This window comes from Procambarus clarkii, chromosome 3, assembly GCF_040958095.1.
Source record: "Procambarus clarkii isolate CNS0578487 chromosome 3, FALCON_Pclarkii_2.0, whole genome shotgun sequence".
Classification (NCBI taxonomy): domain Eukaryota; kingdom Metazoa; phylum Arthropoda; class Malacostraca; order Decapoda; family Cambaridae; genus Procambarus; species Procambarus clarkii.
Window position 1 is genome coordinate 50,192,270 of NC_091152.1, and position 23,712 is coordinate 50,215,981.

At 44.0% G+C, this 23,712-nt stretch overlaps 1 protein-coding gene across 1 annotated transcript in view; it reads right to left on the minus strand.

Moving 5' to 3' along the window:
• Positions 1 to 2,533: 2,533 nt before the first annotated feature.
• Positions 2,534 to 23,712, minus strand: part of LOC138369029 (prothymosin alpha-B-like) — a 63,883-nt gene continuing 42,704 nt past the window's right edge. The window contains exon 4 of the mRNA XM_069331917.1: positions 2,534 to 2,560. Coding sequence (XP_069188018.1) covers positions 2,534 to 2,560 — 27 coding nt within the window. The remainder of the gene's footprint in view (positions 2,561 to 23,712) is intronic.

Consider the following 23,712-nt stretch of genomic DNA (forward strand, 5'->3'; position numbering starts at 1 on the left):
CAGGGTACCATACAGTAACCCAGGGTACCACGCAGTAACCCAGGGTACCACACAGTAACCCAGGGTACCACACAGTAACCCAGGGTACCACACAGTAATCCAGGGTACCACACAGTAATCCATGGTATATCTTGAGATGATTTCGGGGTTTAGTGTCCCCGCGGCCCGGTCCTCGACCAGGCTTCCACCCCCAAGAAGCAGCCTTGACAGGTGACTAACACCCAGGTACCCATTTTACTCCTAGGTAACAGGGGCATCAGGGTGAAAGAAACTCTTCCCATCGTTTTTCCCCGGCGCGCGAGATCGAACCCGGGACCACAGGATCCGCTCAGCCACTGGCTCCCTTAACCCAGGGTTAAGGGAGCCCTGTGGTACCCTCCCTTTAGGGTACCATAGGACACTGGAACATCATGAAGACATATTATACTGCTGGATATTTTTGACCCAGACTATTTCTGTAGACAACAGGTCACCAACAGTGATCTCTCGCCTACAACAGTGTCCCCTGCAACACTGTCGCCTACAACAGTGACCAGCACTGTTGGTCTTTCGTCCTGACGCGCGTCTAATGTGAAAATAACGAACCTAGTTACTAAAAAGTTTAACATGTAAAAAATATATTTTCTGAGGTATCACTGAATGTAGATATTCTTCTGCAGGCGATGAGTCACAATAACGTGGCTGAAGTATGATGACCAGACCACACACTAGAAATTGAAGAGACGACGACGTTTCGGTGCGTCCTGGACCATTCTCACAATCGACTTGAGAATGGTCCAGGACGGACCGAAACGTCGTCGTCTCTTCAATTTCTAGTGTGTGGTCTGGTCATCATAGATATTCTTCCTTTATATAAGTCTAGATATTCTTCCACTACATATGTAATATCCTTCTGTTAATATAAATCAGTTTTAAACACGAACTTCATCAAATTTCCATTTACTTTCTACAATTAAAAAACGATGGGTCTTATTTAGAAAAATTAACACACTTTTACAATAATTACTTAGGAAAAAAAAAAATCCGCAAATACACGAGTTTTTCAACAATTTCGTAAAACATTCATATCTTCTACACACGACACCACTTGTGTTTGATAGAAGGAAAAATGCCATCATGCGATTTTGATGACTTTGAAGGAAAGGTAAACAAAGAACTTATGTTACAATTTTGGCACGATTAATTTGGCATGAATGTGGATAAAACCTGTCATCTGGGCCTTACCTGGTGTAGTGGTGGTGAGGAAGAGTGCCAACAGATGGGCATACATGATGCCAACACCAACAGTTGTTTGGCTCCACTTTTTTTTTTTTTACGATCAAAGGATTTTCCGATGATGGCCACTATAAAGCACTGTCTGTCTCCCGCCACTGACCCCTCTCTCTCTGTGTTAGGTCAACCTGGCCTGGGGTCAGAGAGGGGGTCGTCACTGCTTAGGGGGTCAGAGAGGGGGTCGACACTGCTCAGGGGGTCAGAGAGGGGGTCGTCACTGCTTAGGGGGTCAGAGAGGGGGTCGACACTGCTTAGGGGGTCAGAGAGGGGGTCGTCACTGCTTAGGGGGTCAGAGAGGGGGTCGTCACTGCTTAGGGGGTCAGAGAGGGGGTCGTCACTGCTTAGGGGGTCAGAGAGGGGGTCGTCACTGCTTAGGGGGTCAGAGAGGGGGTCGTCACTGCTTAGGGGGTCAGAGAGGGGGTCGACACTGCTTAGGGGGTTAGAGAGGGGGTCGACACTGCTTAGGGGGTCAGAGAGGGGGTCCAGGCGGTCGGGGTTTTTACTATTTAAGGTCAGACTCGGAGTCCTTACTGGCTAGCCACTTTCAACAGGACTTGGTTACACCAGGACTGACCATCCACTCGCCGCACCACCTTTAGTAGGAGAAATTTCCTAAGATCCAAACGTTCAGTTTTGATATCTAATTAAAGGTCAATATCTCTTGCTCTCAAGGGTTTCTGTAGAGTTGATCAATTGTTTCAGAGATGAATATTACTCACGAGTAAACAAGTCAATTCTTGACTACGTAACTACAACAGTCTGTTTACTGAATACAATAGACAAATACAACACCAGGTAATAAGCTGAGAATGATTATCATCAGTGCTTGGATGCTAAATCACGTTAATTAATTATTCTATTTAACACTTGATCATTACTTTACCAAATTGGTTTTCTCCCTATTAGTAAAATAAAACTTTAAATTGTCGTCATAAGTTTCTGAGGTTAGGCTGTATCTCATCCTCATTGTTATCAGCGAGTCAATACCCCGCGAGCGTGAGGGGGAAGGAAGGCGTTGACGTTTATTAACAATCAGTAATGGTCGTATCACCAGAAGCTGTTGGGCTCAGCTGGTCCAGGTACGGAGCGGAGCGCTGTACACCCTCCCACCACGACGGCTGCAGCCACACTGACTCGTGCCTCCACCACACCGCTCCACCTCTCCACCTCACACCACCACAACTCATCCTATAAATTCATCATTAAATCCGCCTCTGAGAATTTCCTTTCCTCGGACAAACACAAAAATACAGTTATATTTCTACCGAATTCTCTTACGTTTAGGCACCTGGGAATACAGCGGCTCTCGTTAGTGATATAGAATTACTCCCCGACCATAGACGATGGGACAGCCAGCACAAACTGCCCAACTCCAGGCAAAACTATCAATATTGTTAGCATTTTTGAGCAATATTCCCACACGCAGGTTTCATGCAGACGAAGCGACAGCAATATTGCTAAATGACACGACGGAGCTAACCACAGCGCCTCGCCCAGCCACCAGTGTTCACCGCCACGTTATATTGGCAGGTGATAGTTAGTTTAGTTACCGGATCATTTTATATATTCGTCAGACTTTCTGAACTGTCCTTAATACGAAACCTCGACGCCAAATAAAATAATATTACGCATGTGCGTTGCTGAGCCACAACAACCTTCCATGTCCCCCAGTTCTCCCCACCATTCCCCCTTCACCCGTCTCCTCGGCCTCCCCACCATTCTCCACTCCACCTTCCCCTCTTCCTTCCCACCATGACCCACTCCCCTGTCCCTTTGTCTTCCCCACCATTACCCCCTCCCTTTTCCCTTCGTTCTTCCCACCATCTCTCACTTCCGTCCCCTCGTCCTCCCCACCATCTCTCACTTCCGTCCCCTCGTCCTCCCCACCATTCCCCACTCCCTCGTCCGATGCCTTCCCGAATGGTCTGATGTTCCCATCAGAAAATTGGGAACATCAAGTGATCTGATGTTCCCATCGCTGAAATATAAGAAAAACAGTTAAAAATGAATAGAAAATATTAAAAAAAAAACTATACTCACGAAATGAACGTTATGGTAAACAACACTGCTTAATTCCAACACAATTCACACAAAATAATTAAATCAAAAAGAAAATAAATCAAAATCTATGAAAATAAAATTGATCAATACTATCGGAAACATTAAAATGGAATTCGTGACATATTTAGTATAGCGTGCATGTTGCTATTATGTGCAACAGATGGCGCTGTTTTTAAAAAACGCATGTCGTTACCTGTCACAAGGGTGGCATCTATACAGTAGGTACATAAAATGACGCGCCTATTCGAATGCAACGTTGTGTCAAATTTTCAAAGCAATTGGCAAAGAGGTTTCGAAGATTTCCCTCATATGAAAAACACGTGGAAAACATTTTTTTTCAGAAAAAGTATATATATATATATATATATATATATATATATATATATATATATATATATATATATATATGTCGTACCTAGTAGCCAGAACTCACTTCTCAGCCTACTATTCAAGGCCCGATTTGCCTAATAAGCCAAGTTTTCATGAATTAATTGTTTTTCGACTACCTAACCTACCTAACCTAACCTAACCTAACTTTTTCGGCTACCTAACCAAACCTAACCTATAAAGATAGGTTAGGTTAGGTTAGGTAGGGTTGGTTAGGTTCGGTCATATATCTACGTTAATTTTAACTCCAGTAAAAAAAAATTGACCTCATACATAATGAAATGGGTAGCTTTATCATTTCATAAGAAAAAAATTAGAGAAAATATATTAATTCAGGAAAACTTGGCTTATTAGGCAAATCGGGCCTTGAATAGTAGGCCAAAAAGTGAGTTCTGGCTACTAGGTACGACATATATATATATATATATATATATATATATATATATATGTCGTACCTAGTAGCCAGAACGCACTTCTCAGCCTACTATGCAAGGCCCGATTTGCCTAATAAGCCAAGTTTTCCTGAATTAATATATTTTCTCTAATTTTTTTCTTATGAAAAGATAAAGCAACACATTTCGTTATGTATGAAGTCAATTTTATTTTATTGGAGTTAAAATTAAAGTAGATATATGACCGAACCTAACCAACCTTACCTAACCTAACCTAACCTAACCTATCTTTATAGGTTAGGTTAGGTTAGGTAGCCCAAAAAGTTAGGTTAGGTTAGGTTAGGTAGGTTAGGTAGTCGAAAAAACATTAATTCATGAAAACATGGCTTATTAGGCAAATCGGGCCTTGCATAGTAGGCTGAGAAGTGCGTTCTGGCTACTAGGTACGACATATATATATATATATATATATATATATATATATATATATATATATATATGTCGTACCTAGTAGCCAGAACTCACTTCTCAGCCTACTATTCAAGGCCCGATTTGCCTAATAAGCAAAGTTTTCCTGAATTAATATATTTACTATATTTTTTTTCTTATGAAATGATAAAGCTACCCTTTTCTCTATGTGTGAGGTCAATTTTTTTTTATTGGAGTTAAAATTAACGTAGATATATGACCGAACCTAACCAACCCTACCTAACCTAACCTAACCTATATTTATAGGTAAGGTTAGGTTAGGTAGCCAAAAAGAGCTAGGTTAGGTTAGGTTAGGTAAGTTAGGTAGACGAAAAAACATTAATTCATGAAAACTTGGCTTATTAGGCAAATCGGGCCTTGAATAGTAGGCTGAGAAGTGCGTTCTGGCTATTAGGTACGACATATATATATATATATATATATATATATATATATATATATATATATATATATATATATATATATATATATATATATATATATATTGTGACGGTAACGCGTTGGTGTTCGGCTGTTCAAAGCTAGGGGTATGGCCTCGTCACATAGTATTAAAAAAAATAGAAAATCTGGAACTTCGTCTGTGGTAAGGTAAGGAGAAGACACACAAAACACAAGTAAATTTTAACAATGAAATTTTAATTACGTTAAATAAACAAACATGAATAAAATGGACAAACAAATTCGTATAATAAAATCAATCAAAATAATAAGAATAATTAAATGACACAATGAAAAGTTACGTTAAGACAAGTGAGCAAAATAACAAGAAGTGCAATAGACAAATAAATGAAAGGTGCTGGAATATTGGCTTTAAGCTATCACCTCTCTCAGTACACGTACGCCAAAGCTTACGTCTAGCAGGGAGAAATGTTAACTGTGTGAAAGCACGGAATATTCTGAGGACTGAGGTCGTGGCGGCCCCAGACATCAAGTAGTATGGGGGGGTGGAGTGCAGTTGCAGCCCGACCGGCGACCAATCAGAGGAGCCGGCAGCAAGACGGGTAGTTTGGCGGTTTGAGTCTGAGCAGGTGTTCCTGGCTGCATACGTTTTGCGCTCTGGCAAACCTTGGAGATGTTGTTGTCGTTGTTGGACATTTCTTCCATAGTAGTTTTATATAGTTGTATCGACGTAATTGTGGAGGGAAGAGCAGGCTCAATCTCTTGAAGGAGATTATTGTCACAACTCTCCCCCGAAGCCTGCGGTTCTGGAAGAAGTACGTCGTTATGTGGTGGAGTAATGGATGGAGTCGCTTCTACTTCATAAACTCTGGAGAGGGCATCGGCTATGGTGTTGTCAGAACCCTTGATATAGCGGATCTCCAGGTTGAAATCTTGTAAATACAGAGCCCATCGTAGAAGACGCTGGTTGGTGAATTGGGCTTGATGTAGGAAGCGGAGAGGGTTGTGGTCTGAGAAGATGGTGGTAGACCTGGCGCCTTGTAGGTACGGAGCGAAGTGTTGGAGGTTCAGGACGATGAATAGTAGCTCCTTTTGAATAGTGCTGTAGTTCCTCTGGTGTGGTTTCAGTTTGTAGCTGTAGTAGCTGACAGGTAGAACCTCCTCGCCTCGTTGTTGCATCAGGACACCACCAACGCCGGTACCACTGGCGTCGACATGAAGGACGAAAGGCTTGGTGATATCTGGAGAGGCGAGAATGGGGTTAGAACAGAGGAGGAATTTGAGTTGTTCGAAAGCAACGGTTTGCTGCATGGTCCAATTATACCGTTGCTTGGGACTGGTTAATAGAATTAGAGGTGTGGCGACTGTACTGAAATTCCTCACAAACCTACGGTAGTAGGAGGCAAGACCAAGGAAGCGCAGGAGCTGCTTCCTGGTGGTAGGCTGTGGATACTGTTGGATGGCTTGAGTGTGTGAGTCTAACGGAGCTATGCTGCCACTCCCAATAACATGACCCAGATAACGCACTTTACCTTTCGCGAAAGTGGACTTGCCCAGGTTGATGGTGAGGCCGGCTGTCAGGAGCTTGGAGAACAGACGTCGCAGCTGGAGCAGATGTTCACTCCAGGTGTTGGAGGCTACGACGATATCGTCCAGGTAGGCGTATGTGTTATCCAAGCCCTGGATGACACGGTTGACAGCTCTCTGAAAGGTGGCCGGGGCATTACATAGTCCGAAAGGAAGGCGTTCATATCTGAAAAGTCCAAAAGGAGTGATGAAGGCAGATATCTCTTTAGCTCGCTTCGTTAGACACACTTGATAGTACCCCTTAAGCAAGTCCACTTGGGACAAGTACTGGGCACTACCAATGGCATCAAGGATGTCATCTATCCTTGGCAAGGGGTAAGCATCCTTAACAGTTACATTGTTCAGTTTACGATAGTCGGTACATAACCGCACCTTACCTTGGGGTTTGGGCACCAAGATACAAGGCGAGGCCCAGGGGGACTCACAAGGTGTAGCCAGTCCATGATCCAAGAGGTACTGCACCTCAGCACGCATGACTTCCTTCTTGCTCGGGCTGATTCGGTAGAAGGGTTGACGAATCGGCCGGGTGTCGGGGAGCAGTTGGATGTCGTGCTGGGTAACATTACACTCTTGGGGGTCATCTCGGAACAACTCTTTATGTTCTCTGAAGATCTTGACGAGAGGTGCACTATGATTATCCTGAAAGTATTTGGGAAGATCATTAAGGATTTCGGAATTAGAAAGCGCTGACTCCTTGTCAGTGCTTTCGGGAGGAGAAGCTGGGAAGGTCTCACTGTGGATGTAGGGTTCTGTGAAGGTGGAATAGTTAATTAGGACAGTGGGAGGAGTACCATTATATTGCTTCAGGAGGTTGACGTGGCACAGCTGGGTCTTCCGCCGCCTATCTGGAGTCTCTATTACGTAGTTGTTGTTATTCCTGCACTCTTTGACGCGGTAGGGTCCTGAAAACCTGTTTTGGAAAGGTGAACCTGGGATAGGGAAATATGCAAGGACGAAGTCTCCCGGCTTGAATTTTCTTACTTTGCTGGTCTGGTCGTAATGAGTCTTCATTCTCTCCTGGGCTTTCAATAGATTATCATGGGCAAAACGGTGGACTCTCTCTAGAATGTGTTGAAGGTTTTGAAGAAACTGGGGCACATTCTGATGCTCACTGAAGGTGGCATCTCGGAGAGAGTCTTTGAAAGCCTTAAGGGGAGTACGGCACTTACGGCCGTAGAGCATCTCATAAGGGGATACTCCTAGGGACTCATTGGGGAGACTTCTGAAAATACACATTATAAGGTCAATCTGCTTATCCCAATCCTTAGAGGTTTCACTACAAAACTTTTTCAAGAGTGCTTTGATGGTCTGATGACTACGTTCAAGAGAACCCTGTGAAGCAGGATGATAGGGGCTGGACAATACCTGTTTGATGTTGAACTCCTCCAGTGTCCTTTTGAAGAGATCACTGGTGAAGTTGGTACCACAGTCGCTCTGAATCTCCCTGGGAAATCCGTATTGAGTGAAGATCTTCAATAGATGTTTTATAACCGTAGCAGCCGTGATGTTCTTCACTGGAACTGCTATGGGAAATCTGGTGGTAGGACACAGGATGGTTAGGATGTAGGCGTTACCTGAACTGGTCCGAGGTAAAGGACCAACACAGTCTATTATGAGTCTGTGGAAAGGTTCCGCAGGCACCTGTATGGGAATCAGTGGCGCTCTGGGAATGGAGATGTTCGGTTTGCCTGCCATCTGACATGTATGACACCGTTTTACGTACTGTTTGACGTTATTTACCATACCTGGCCAGTAGTAGTCTTGACGAATTCCATGGTAAGTCTTGTTGAAGCCGTAGTGGGAGAGCGCTCCGTGGGCCAGGTGTAGAATAGTGGGCCGCAGGCTGGTGGGAATCACAAGTTGTTCGATGTTGGCCCAACCGTCCTCCTCCTTCAGTTTACTGGGTCTATATCTGCGGTAGAGCAAGTCGTTCTTTAGGAAGAACCCAGGAATACTGTCGGGTTGAGTCTCAGCCTGGAAAAACAATGGTGTTAAAGTAAGATCTTCCCTCTGCAACTTACGGAACTCCAACTTGGTCAGATGCGGGGGTAGTTTCTGAAGGTCTTGAGGGACAGCGGTAGCAGTAGAGTCAGCTGGCTGTGGACGTGCGGCTTGTGCACAGGTGGTCACGAGAACCGGAGGAGAAACTTCATCACTCTCTTGAACCTCTGCTGGAACATACTCTAGAATAGGGTTACTTGGCACAGAGTTACACACCTGGGGTTTGTCCATGACGATCAGGTTGGTCGGTTGCAGGTCTTCTGCCAAGTCGTTTCCTAGGAGAAGTTGCACTCCAGGCATGGGAAAAGGCTTTTCCCTGACGGCGACTTGGACTTCCCCGTCCACGTAGGGACAATCCAGGTGGACTCTGGCGAGAGGGTATGGAGTGGTAGCAGTGAGGTCAGTGATGAAGACAGTTTCTCCGGTGTAGGTGATGTTGGGCACAGCCGACTTCAAGATGATCGATTGAAGAGCCGCTGTGTCCCTCAAGATCTTCAATTTGAAACGTCCCTCCGGATTTGAACCGTTGGCAGAGACAGTTCCAGTATACAGGTGGTTACTGAAAAGAGAAAGATCATTAACATTAACACCAACATTCATCACAGGCTTACCGGACTTAGGAGGAGTTGGTTTGGGTTTTTGTTGGTCAGTGGTTCCCTTGTATTGAGACTTACCACACTTGTCTATGGTATGTCCATAGAGTCTACAATACTTGCAGTACAGTTGTGAACCAGCTTGATCGGGGCTCACTTTCTCGTAACTGTACCACGACTTCTTACTGGAGGATGGTTCGGGTGTCAGCCGGTGGATGAGGCTGTAAGTGTCAGCCGACTTAGCACACTTCAGGTAGTCGGTTTCTTCTTTATCTGCTAAGTAGAGGCGGACAGGAGGCGGCACACGTCTCAAGAATTCTTCAACAAGCATCAGGTTGACGAGTTCTGTAAAAGTAGAGACATGTGCTGCTTCCAGCCATTTCATGAAATATCTCCGTTTCGTGTTAGCAAACTCAAGGAAGGTAGTGGTACTTGCCTTCAGGTGGTCACGGAATTTCCTTCTATAACTTTCAGTAGAGAGGAGGTAGGCGTCCAACACTGCTTGTTTCAGAGTCGGGTAGTCATTCTCAGACGCCAGAGTACTGAGTGTGAATGCAGCTCTACCTGTAAGATGGACTCTGAGAAGTGTGGCCCATTGGTCGACAGGCCAACTGAGTTGATTAGCAAGGGTTTCAAAGGTGGTAAAGAACACATCAACTTCTGCTTCTACAAAGGATGGCATTAACTTACTTGCATGTGATATATTAAAACTGACGGGAAGATTGGCAGTAGCTTGTTGGCGTTGAGTGAAGTGTGAAGTTTCCAAGGCGATTTCTCGTTGACGATACTCTAGAGCCACAGTCGCTTGTTGCTTGTCATGTTCGCGTTGCATCTCCAACTCGCGTTGTTTGGTTTCAAGCTGTACGCGTTCCCGCTCCTGGAGTGTTTCAAGCTGTACTCGTTCACGTTCACGGAGTAATGCGACCTCACGTTCGTGGAGGGCGAGTCCACGTTCGTGTTCTTCTCTCCTCAAGGCAGCTTCGCGTTCTTGTTCGTCTCTCCTCAAGGCAGCTTCGCGTTCTTGTTCGTCCCTTCTTATGGCAGCTGCTTCTCTTTGCTGCTCACGTTCAATCTTGGCCAGCTCTAGTTTGAGTTTCATCGTTGCCAAGGCAGTTTTATCTGCAATATAGTAAGTTTCATGAGTTTCAGAGTCTATCTTACCTTGCTCTAAATAGTAATCCAGCAACAGGTTGTATAGGTCATTTTTGTTGGCTTGGTAGGGAACTTCTAGTTGATACTCATGTGCAAGAGTTTGTAATTCAGTCCTCTTGGCACGACTTAAAGTCCCTATTTCACCTGCTGGATTTGCACGGAAAGCTTGGAGACGAAACATGGTGAAATTAGCAAATAAAGGTACACGAATATTCAATAGTGAATGTCAGAAACAGGACAACGTGGCAACTGGTACCTATCCTGTGAGATCTTTAACAATTAAAGTTAAGTAAAAGATGTTAAATGATTAAATTAAATCAAGGGCGCAGGAAATCTTGTACCCGGTACTCATGTAAGAGGATAAGGGCAAGAAAATCCTACTAACAAATGAAACAGAGTTTCGAAAACAAATGAAACATTAAATTGCCTCAAAAGTAAAATTGGTAGTCCAAGGATGTAGGCATACCTTGCCAAGTCTCTATAGGACATAAAGCAAGTTTTTCCTACTGAATTTAATATGATACTTACAGAATTAGCGAACTTTTGTGCTCTGAAAAAGTAAGCTAATTCCCTACCGTTGTATGTATCATCATCTCTGACTGACGTGTAGGGGTGCGAGGTGTCAACTGGTGACGAGAACTGCTGCTGAGGTCCCAATTCAGCAACTAAAGTTCGAGCTAGAGGAACTATGGCCCTCTTTGTCCTCCTACAGTCAGATTGCAGAAGATTGGGTACTCTTGACCCGGGGCAGACCACAGTACCAGGGTACCAATATGATGATCTGTCAAAAATGAGAAATATCCAAGGGACAAAGATGGTAAACACGAGTAATAACACGGAGGGAGAGATGACCAATTAAGAGTATGACTGAGGCCTACAGTCACCACGTAATCCAAAGTTGTCTCACCTTCACCATATGTTACTCTCGTAATGCACAATACACCGCACCTTATAAAAAATGAAATTGAATATGAAAAATAGTAAAAGCTACATTAACAAAGTTAAATACGCTTACCATAAATTACCACTTGGCACCAGTACCTGAGTGAAGCATCCCGGACAGGCCCCCATATAATATGTGACGGTAACGCGTTGGTGTTCGGCTGTTCAAAGCTAGGGGTATGGCCTCGTCACATAGTATTAAAAAAAAATAGAAAATCTGGAACTTCGTCTGTGGTAAGGTAAGGAGAAGACACACAAAACACAAGTAAATTTTAACAATGAAATTTTAATTACGTTAAATAAACAAACATGAATAAAATGGACAAACAAATTCGTATAATAAAATCAATCAAAATAATAAGAATAATTAAATGACACAATGAAAAGTTACGTTAAGACAAGTGAGCAAAATAACAAGTGCAATAGACAAATAAATGAAAGGTGCTGGAATATTGGCTTTAAGCTATCACCTCTCTCAGTACACGTACGCCAAAGCTTACGTCTAGCAGGGAGAAATGTTAACTGTGTGAAAGCACGGAATATTCTGAGGACTGAGGTCGTGGCGGCCCCAGACATCAAGTAGTATGGGGGGGTGGAGTGCAGTTGCAGCCCGACCGGCGACCAATCAGAGGAGCTGGCAGCAAGACGGGTAGTTTGGCGGTTTGAGTCTGAGCAGGTGTTCCTGGCTGCATACGTTTTGCGCTCTGGCAAACCTTGGAGATGTTGTTGTCGTTGTTGGACATTTCTTCCATAGTAGTTTTATATAGTTGTATCGACGTAATTGTGGAGGGAAGAGCAGGCTCAATCTCTTGAAGGAGATTATTGTCACAATATATATATATATATATATATATATATATATATATATATATATATGTTGTACCTAGTAGCCAGAACGTCGTACTCGGCCTGCTATGCAAGGCCCGATTTGTCTAATAAGCCAAATTTTCCTGAATTAATATGTTTTCTCAAATTTTTTTCTTGTGAAATGATAAAGCTATCCATTTCATTATGTATGAGGTCAATTTTTTTTATTGGAGGTAAAATTAACGTAGATATATGAACGAACCTAACCAACCCTACCTAACCTATCTCTATAGGTTAGGTTAGGTTAGGTAGCCGAAAAAGTTAGGTTAGGTTAGGATAGGTAGGTTAGGTAGTCAAAAAACAATTAATTCATGAAAACTTGGCTTATTAGGCAAATCGGGCCTTGCATAATAGGCTGAGAAGTGCGTTCTGGCTATTAGGTACGACATATATATATATATATATATATATATATATATATATATATATATATATATATATATATATATATATATATATATATATATATATGTATTTAAAAACCTGCTCGGATGCGAATGGAACGTTGTTCCATTCGCATCCGAGCGAATGGAACAACGAATTGAACAACGAACAGCGAATGGAATAAAAATATTAAAATAATAATATATACATACAATAATATCAAATAATAATTGTATGCATGTTAGGGAGTGGACCACACACGACCATGACATATGCTTAGTAAGGAGGAAAATGGTGGGGAGGACTATATATATATATATATATATATATATATATATATATATATATATATATATACATACTAGCTGTACCCGGCCACGCGTTGCTGTGGCTCAGCAACACGTGCGTTGCTGAGCCACAACAACCTTCCCTGTCTCCCAGTCCTCCCCACCATTTTCCCCTCACCCGTCTCCTCGGCCTCCCAACCTTTCCCCACTCCCCCGTCCCTTTGTCCTCCCTACCATTCTCCTTTCCCCCATCCCCTCGTCCCCATCATCCCAAACTCCCCCGTCCTCTCTTCCTTCCCCACCATTTCCCCCTCCCTTGTCCCTTCGTCCTCCCCACCATCTCTCATTTCCGTCCCCTCGTCATCCCCACCATGCCCCACTCCCCTCGTCCGAAGCCTTCCCAAATGGTCTGATGTTCCCTTCAGAAAATTGGGAACATCAAGTGATCTGATGTTCCCATAACTGAAATATAAGAAAAACAGTTAAAAATGAAATGAAAATATGAAAAAATATAAAAAGAAACTATTCTCACGAAATGAACGGTCTGGTAAACAACACAGCTGAATTCCAACGCAATATATATATATATAGGTAGGTATATAAAAAGATGCGCCTATTCGAATGCAACGTTGTGTCAAAATTTCAAACCAATTGGTGAAGAACTTTCGGAGATTACAGAGTGTGTTTTTCTTACGTCCAACAGATGGCGCTGTTTTTAAAAAAAATGCATGTTTTTTCCTATCACAGGTGAGGCATGTATATAGTATATATATAAAAAGACACGCCTATTCGAATGCAACGTTGTGTCAAAATTTCAAAGCAATCGGTAAAAAGGTTTAGAAGATTTCCCTTACATGAAAAACACAGTTTTTCAGAAAAGCATGTCTTTTTTTTACCGTCACAGACGTGACATCTATAGAGTATGTATTTAAAAATCTGCTCGGATGCGAATGGAACAACGAATTGAACAACGAACAGCGAATGGAATAAAAATATTAAAATAATAATATATACATACAATAATATCAAATAATAATTGTATGCATGTTAGGGAGTGGACCACACACGACCATGACATATGCTTAGTAAGGAGGAACAAGACAGGAAATACAGGATATGACTCATGGTGATTGTTAGTGAATAACAGCCAACAGTGAATAATTGTGCAGCTTTAGCGCCCAGTGGTGACTTGACACTGTCATGCACTGAAGGTTGATTGTGGCTACGACACAACCCAACACTGTTGAATACGACACAACCCAACACTGTTGGCTACGACACAACCCAACACTGTTGGCTACGACACAACCCAACACTGTTGGCTACGACACAACCCAACACTGTTGGCTACGACACAACCCAACACTGTTGGCTACGACACAACCCTACACTGTTGGCTACGACACAACCCTACACTGTTGGCTACGACACAACCCAACACTGTTGGCTACGACACAACCCAACAATGTTGGCTACGACACAACCCAACACTGTTGGCTACGACACAACCCAACACTGTTGGCTACGACACAACCCAACACTGTTGGCTACGACACAACCCAACACTGTTGGCTACGACACAACCCAACACTGTTGGCTACGACACAACCCTACACTGTTGGCTACAACACAACCCAACACTGTTGGCTACGACACAACCCAACACTGTTGGCTACGACAGATACCAACACTGTTGACTACGACACAACCCAACACTGTTGACTACGACACAACCCAACACTGTTGACTACGATACAACCGAACACTGTTGGCTACGACACAACCCAACACTGTTGGCAACGACAGATACCAACACTATTGACTAAATCTGTTTGACTGTTGATATTGATAAAAATGAGTTTCCTGTTGGGTTATTTGTGGACCTGCGTAAGGCTTTTGACACTGTCAACCACCTAAACCTTCTTCTTAAATTACATCATTATGGAGTCAGAGGACACTTCCTACAATACCTCAAATCTTACCTTACTGACAGGCTCCAGTATGTTTCTGTGAATAATTCAATTTCTCCCACGCTACCCATCAACATCGGTGTTCCTTAGGGCAGCATACTTGGCCCTCTCCTCTTTCTCATCTACATTAATGACCTTCCAAATGCCTCCCAACACCTCAAACCAATTCTATTTGCTGACGACACAACCTTCATGTACTCCAGTCCTGACCCCCTTGCTCTAAATGCCACAGTAAATACTGAGCTAAATAAAGTCCATCTTTGGCTAACTGCCAACAAACTCTCCCTTAACATTGACAAAACTTTCTATATTCTGTTTGGCAATAAATCCTCTAATCAAATAAATCTCAGAATAAACAGTACCCAAATTTGAAACAAAATAGATGGCATATTCCTTGCCGTTCACATTGACGAGAAGCTGAATTTCCAGGGACATATTTTAATATATCAAAAAAAGTTTCAAAAACTGTTGGCATTCTTTCTAAGATCAGATATTATGTACCCCGCCCTGCCCTGGTGACGCTCTATTACTCCCTCATCTATCCATATCTCAACTATGGTATTTGTGCTTGGGGTTCTACTTCCCAAAATCATTTATGTCCTCTAATTACTCAACACAAAGCTGCTATTAGGACAATATCCAACTCTGGCCCCAGACATCACTCGGTACCCCTACTCAAATCTCTGAATATGTTGGACATTAAGTCACTACACATTCTCTCATGTGTATTATACATATATAAAACGCTGAACTGTAATGCCAATCCTGACCTCAAAAGCTTCATTGAAGGTTGTAACGGAACCCATGAGCACCACACCAGAAGCAAATACAGTTTTGATATTCCAAGAGTACGACTTAATCAAACTAGAAATGCTCTACAAATCAAGGGACCCAGAATGTGGAATGACCTTCCCAATCATGTTAAAGACTGTACTTCTCTCCACCAATTTAAGATAAAAACGAAGCACTACCTAATAAATTCCCTGTAACCTACCTTACCCCTCTACTGTCAACCCATGTCTGTTTTTCTTAAACAACGCTGTTTGTCGACCTAATTGTATTTGTGCTGCTTTTTCAAACATGTTCCCCCCTTTCTTATTTTTATTTTTATTTGTTCTCAACACATTTTACAATTTAAACTCAATTAGTTTTAGGTTTTAGTCATTAAAGTTTTTTCTGCCCGAAACGCATTGCGTAATAGTGGCTTTAGGCACTGTATGTACTAGCTCTATCTATAAATCTATCAATTTTTGTAAATATCTCTTGTATGTATGTACCTTACCTGAATAAACATTTATTTATTTATTTATTTACTACAACGCAACGCAACACTGTTGGCTACGCCACAACCCAACACTGTTGGCTACGACACAACCCAACACTGTTGGCTACGCCACAACCCAACACTGTTGGCTACGCCACAACCCAACACTGTTGGCTACGACACAACCCAACACTGTTGGCTACGACACAACCCAACACTGTTGGCTACGACACATACCAACACTGTTGGCTACGACACAACCCTACACTGTTGACTACGACACAACCCAACACTGCTGGCTACGACACAACCCTACACTGTTGGCTACGACACAACCCTACACTGTTGACTACGACACAACCCAACACTGTTGGCTACAACACATACCAACACTGTTGACTACGACACAACCCTAGACTGTTGGCTACGGCACATAGCAACACTGTTGACTAAGACACATACCAACACTGTTGACTACGACACAACCCAACACTGTTGGCTACAACACATACCAACACTGTTGGCTACAACACATACCAACACTGTTGACTACGACACATACCAACACTGTTGGCTACAACACATACCAACACTGTTGGCTACAACACATACCAACACTGTTGGCTACAACACATACCAACACTGTTGAATACGACACAACCCAACACTGTTACCTACAACACATACCAACACTGTTGGCTACAACACATACCAACACTGTTGACTACGACACATACCAACACTGTTGGTTACAACACATACCAACACTGTTGGCTACAACACATACCAACACTGTTGACTACGACACAACCCAACACTGTTGGCTACAACACATACCAACACTGTTGACTACGACACATACCAACACTGTTGGCTACGACACAACCCTACACTGTTGGCTACGACACAACCCAACACTGTTGACTACGACACAACCCAACACTGCTCACTACGACACAACCCAACACTGTTGGCTATGCCACAACCCAACACTGTTGGCTACGACACAACCCAACACTGTTGACTACGACACAACCCAACACTGCTGACTACGACACAACCCTACACTGTTGGCTACGACACAACTCAACACTGTTGACTACGACACAACACTACACTGTTGGCTACGACACAACCCAACACTGTTGACTACGACACAACCCAACACTGTTGGCTACGACACAACCCACCACTGTTGGCTACGACACAACCCAACACTGTTGGCTACGACACAACCTAACACTGTTGGCTACGACACAACCCAACACTGTTGACTACGACACAACCAAACACTGTTGGCTACGACACAACCCAACACTGTTGGCTACGACACAACCCAACACTGTTGGCTACGACACAACCCTACACTGTTGGCTACGACACAACCCAACACTGTTTACTACGACACAACCAAACACTGTTGGCTACGACACAACCCAACACTGTTGGCTACGACACAACCCAACACTGTTGACTACGACACAACCCAACACTGTTGGCTACGACACAACCCAACACTGTTGGCTACGACACAACCTAACACTGTTGGCTACGACACAACCCAACACTGTTGGCTACGACACAACCCAACACTGTTGGCTACGACACAACCCAACACTTTTGGCTACGACACAACCCAACACTGTTGGCTACGACACAACCCAACACTGTTGGCTACGACACAACCCAACACTGTTGGCTACGACACAACCCAACACTGTTGGCTACGGCACATAGCAACACTGTTGGCTACGACACATACCAACACTGTTGGCTACGACACAACCCAACACTGTTGACTACGATACAACCCAACACTGTTGGCTACGACACAACCCAACACTGTTGACTACGACACAACCCAACACTGTTGGCTACGACACAACCCAACACTGTTGACTACGACACAACCCAACACTGTTGGCTACGACACAACCCAACACTGTTGGCTACGACACAACCCAACAATGTTGGCTACGACACAACCCAACACTGTTGGCTACGACACAACCCTACACTGTTGGCTACGACACAACCCAACACTGTTGGCTACGACACAACCCAACAATGTTGGCTACGACACATCCCAACACTGTTGGCTACGACACAACCCATCACTGTTGGCTACGACACAACCCAACACTGTTGGCTACGACACAACCCAACACTGTTGGCTACGACACAACCCAACACTGTTGGCTACGACACAACCCAACAATGTTGGCTACGACACAACCCAACACTGTTGGCTACGACACAACCCTACACTGTTGACTACGACACAACCCAACACTGTTGGCTACAACACATACCAACACTGTTGACTACGACACAACCCTAGACTGTTGGCTACAACACATACCAACACTGTTGACTACGACACAACCAAACACCGTTGGCTACAACACAACCCAACACTGTTGGCTACGACACAACCCAACACTGTTGGCTACAACACAACCCAACACTGTTGGCTACCACACAACCCTAGACTGTTGGCTACGACACAACCCAACACTGTTGACTACGACACATACCAACACTGTTGAATACGACACAACCCTACACTGTTGGCTACGAAACAATCCAACACTGTTGGCTACAACACAACCCAACACTGTTGGCTACGACACAACCCTAGACTGTTGGCTACGGCACATAGCAACACTGTTGACTACGACACATACCAACACTGTTGAATACGACACAACCCTACACTGTTGGCTACGACACAACCCAACACTGTTGACTACGACACAACCCAACACTGCCGACTACGACACAACCCAACACTGTTGGCTATGCCACAACCCAACACTGTTGGCTACGACACAACCCAACACTGTTGACTATGACACAACCCAACACTGCTGACTACGACACAACCCTACACTGTTGGCTACGACACAACCCAACACTGTTGGCTACGACACAACCCAACACTGTTGGCTACGACACAACCCAACACTGTTGGCTACGACACAACCCAACACTGTTGGCTACGACACAACCCAACACTGTTGGCTACGACACAACCCAACACTGTTGGCTACGACACAACCCAACACTGTTGGCTACGACACAACCCAACACTGTTGGCTACGACACAACCCTACACTGTTGACTACGAAACAACCCAACACTGTTGGCTACAACACATACCAACACTGTTGACTGCGACACAACCCTAGACTGTTGGCTACGGCACATAGCAACACTGTTGACTACGACACATACCAACACTGTTGGCAACAACACATACCAACACTGTTGACTACGACACAACCAAACACAGTTGGCTACAACACAACCCAACACTGTTGGCTACGACACAACCCAACACTGTTGGCTACAACACAACCCAACACTGTTGGCTACCACACAACCCTAGACTGTTGGCTACGACACAACCCAACACTGTTGACTACGACACATACCAACACTGTTGAATACGACACAACCCTACACTGTTGGCTACGACACAATCCAACACTGTTGGCTACAACACAACCCAACACTGTTGGCTACGACACAACCCTAGACTGTTGGCTACGGCACATAGCAACACTGTTGACTACGACACATACCAACACTGTTGAATACGACACAACCCTACACTGTTGGCTACGACACAACCCAACACTGTTGACTTCGACACAACCCAACACTGCCGACTACGACACAACCCAACACTGTTGGCTATGCCACAACCCAACACTGTTGGCTACGACACAACCCAACACTGTTGACTATGACACAACCCAACACTGCTGACTACGACACAACCCTACACTGTTGGCTACGACACAACCCAACACTGTTGACTACGACACAACCCTACACTGTTGGCTACGACACAACCCAACACTGTTGACTACGACACAACCCAACACTGTTGGCTACGACACAACCCAACACTGTTGGCTACGACACAACCCAACACAGTTGGCTACGACACAACCCAACACTGTTGGCTACGACACAACCCAACACTGTTGGCTACGACACAACCCAATACTGTTGGCTACGACACAACCCAACACTGTTGACTACGTCACAACCCAACACTGTTGGCTACGACACAACCCAACACTGTTGGCTACGACACAACCCAACACTGTTGGCTACGGCACATAGCAACACTGTTGGCTACGACACAACCCAACACTGTTAGCTACGTCACAACCCAACACTGTTGATTACGACACAACCCAACACTGTTGACTACGACACAACCCAACACTGTTGACTACGACACAACCCAACACTGTTGGCTACGACACAACCCAACACTGTTGAATACGACACAACCCAACACTGTTGACTACGACACAACCGAACACTGTTGGCTACGACACAACCCAACACTGTTGGCTACGACACAACCCTACACTGTTGGCTACAACACAACCCAACACTGTTGGCTACGACACAACCCAACACTGTTGGCTACGACACAACCCAACAATGTTGGCTACGACACAACCCAACACTGTTGGCTACGACAGATACCAACACTGTTGACTACGACACAACCCAACACTGTTGACTACAACACAACCCAACACTGTTTACTACGATACAACCGAACACTGATGGCTACGACACAACCCAACTTTGTTGGCAACGACAGATACCAACACTATTGACTAAATCTGTTTGACTGTTGATATTGATAAAAATGAGTTTCCTGTTGGGTTATTTGTGGACCTGCGTAAGGCTTTTGACACTGTCAACCACCTAATCCTTCTTCTTAAATTACATCATTATGGAGTCAGAGGACACTCCCTACAATACCTCAAATCTTACCTTACTGACAGGCTCCAGTATGTTTCTGTGAATAATTCAATTTCTCCCACGCTAACCATCAACATCGGTGTTCCTTAGGGCAGCATACTTGGCCCTCTCCTCTTTCTCATCTACATTAATGACCTTCCAAATGCCTCCCAACACCTCAAACCAATTCTATTTGCTGACGACACAACCTTCATTTACTCCAATCCTGACCCCCTTGCTCTAAATGCCACAGTAAATACTGAGCTAAATAAAGTCCATCTTTGGCTAACTGCCAACAAACTCTCCCTTAACATTGACAAAACTTTCTATATTCTGTTTGGCAATAAATCCTCTAATCAAATAAATCTCAGAATAAACAGTACCCAAATTTGTAACAAAATAGATGGCATATTCCTTGGCGTTCTCATTGACCACAAGCTGAATTTCCAGGGACACATTTTAATATATCAAAAAAAGTTTCAAAAACTGTTGGCATTCTTTCTAAGATCAGATATTATGTACCCCGCCCTGCCCTGGTGACGCTCTATTACTCCCTCATCTATCCATATCTCAACTATGGTATTTGTGCTTGGGGTTCTACTACCCAAAATCATTTATGTCCTCTAATTACTCAACACAAAGCTGCTATTAGGACAATATCCAACTCTGGCCCCGGACATCACTCGGTACCCCTACTCAAATCTCTGAATATGTTGGACATTAAGTCACTACACATTCTCTCATATGTATTATACATATATAAAACGCTGAACTGTAATGCCAATCCTGACCTCAAAAGCTTCATTGAAGGTTGTAACGGAACCTATGAGCACCACACCAGAAGCAAATACAGTTTTGATATTCCAAGAGTACGACTTAATCAAACTAGAAATGCTCTACAAATCAAGGGACCCAGAATGTGGAATGACCTTCCCAACCATGTTAAAGACTGTACCTCTCTCCACCAATTTAAGATAAAAACGAAGCACTACCTAATAAATTCCCTGTAACCTACCTTACCCCTCTATTGTCAACCCATGTCTGTTTTTCTTAAACAACGCTGTTTGTCGACCTAATTGTATTTGTGCTGCTTTTTCAAACATGTTCCCCCCTTTCTTATTTTTATTTTTATTTGTTCTCAACACATTTTACACTTTAAACTCAATTAGTTTTAGGTTTTAGTCATTAAAGTTTTTTCTGCCAAAAACGCATTGCGTAATAGTGGCTTTAGGCACTGTATGTACTAGCTCTATCTATAAATCTATCAATTTTTGTAAATATCTCTTGTATGTATGTACCTTACCTGAATAAACATTTATTTATTTATTTATTTACTACAACGCAACGCAACACTGTTGGCTACGCCACAACCCAACACTGTTGGCTACGCTACAACCCAACACTGTTGGCTACGACACAACCCAACACTGTTGGCTACGCCACAACCCAACACTGTTGGCTACGCCACAACCCAACACTGTTGGCTACGACACAACCCAACACTGTTGGCTACGACACAACCCAACACTGTTGGCTACGACACATACCAACACTGTTGGCTACGACACAACCCTACACTGTTGACTACGACACAACCCAACACTGCTGGCTACGACACAACCCTACACTGTTGGCTACGACACAACCCTACACTGTTGACTACGACACAACCCAACACTGTTGGCTACAACACATACCAACACTGTTGGCTACAACACATACCAACACTGTTGACTACGACACATACCAACACTGTTGGCTACAACACATACCAACACTGTTGGCTACAACACATACCAACACTGTTGGCTACAACACATACCAACACTGTTGACTACGACACAACCCAACACTGTTGGCTACAACACATACCAACACTGTTGGCTACAACACATACCAACACTGTTGACTACGACACATACCAACACTGTTGGTTACAACACATACCAACACTGTTGGCTACAACACATACCAACACTGTTGACTACGACACATCCCAACACTGTTGGCTACAACACATACCAACACTGTTGACTACGACACATACCAACACTGTTGGCTACGACACAACCCTACACTGTTGGCTACGACACAACCCAACACTGTTGACTACGACACAACCCAACACTGCTCACTACGACACAACCCAACACTGTTGGCCATGCCACAACCCAACACTGTTGGCTACGACACAACCCAACACTGTTGCCTACGACACAACCCAACACTGCTGACTACGACACAACCCTACACTGTTGGCTACGACACAACTCAACACTGTTGACTACGACACAACACTACACTGTTGGCTACGACACAACCCAACACTGTTGACTACGACACAACCCAACACTGTTGGCTACGACACAACCCAACACTGTTGGCTACGACACAACCCAACACTGTTGGCTACGACACAACCCAACACTGTTGGCTACGACACAACCCAACACTGTTGACTACGACACAACCCAACACTGTTGGCTACGACACAACCCAACACTGTTGGCTACGACACAACCCAACACTGTTGGCTACGGCACATAGCAACACTGTTGGCTACGACACAACCCAACACTGTTAGCTACGTCACAACCCAACACTGTTGATTACGACACAACCCAACACTGTTGACTACGACACAACCCAACACTTTTGGCTACGACACAACCCAACACTGTTGGCTACGACACAACCCAACACTGTTGGCTACGACACAACCCAACACTGTTGGCTACGACACAACCCAACACTGTTGGCTACGGCACATAGCAACACTGTTGGCTACGACACATACCAACACTGTTGGCTACGACACAACCCAACACTGTTGACTACGATACAACACAACACTGTTGGCTACGACACAACCCAACACTGTTGACTACG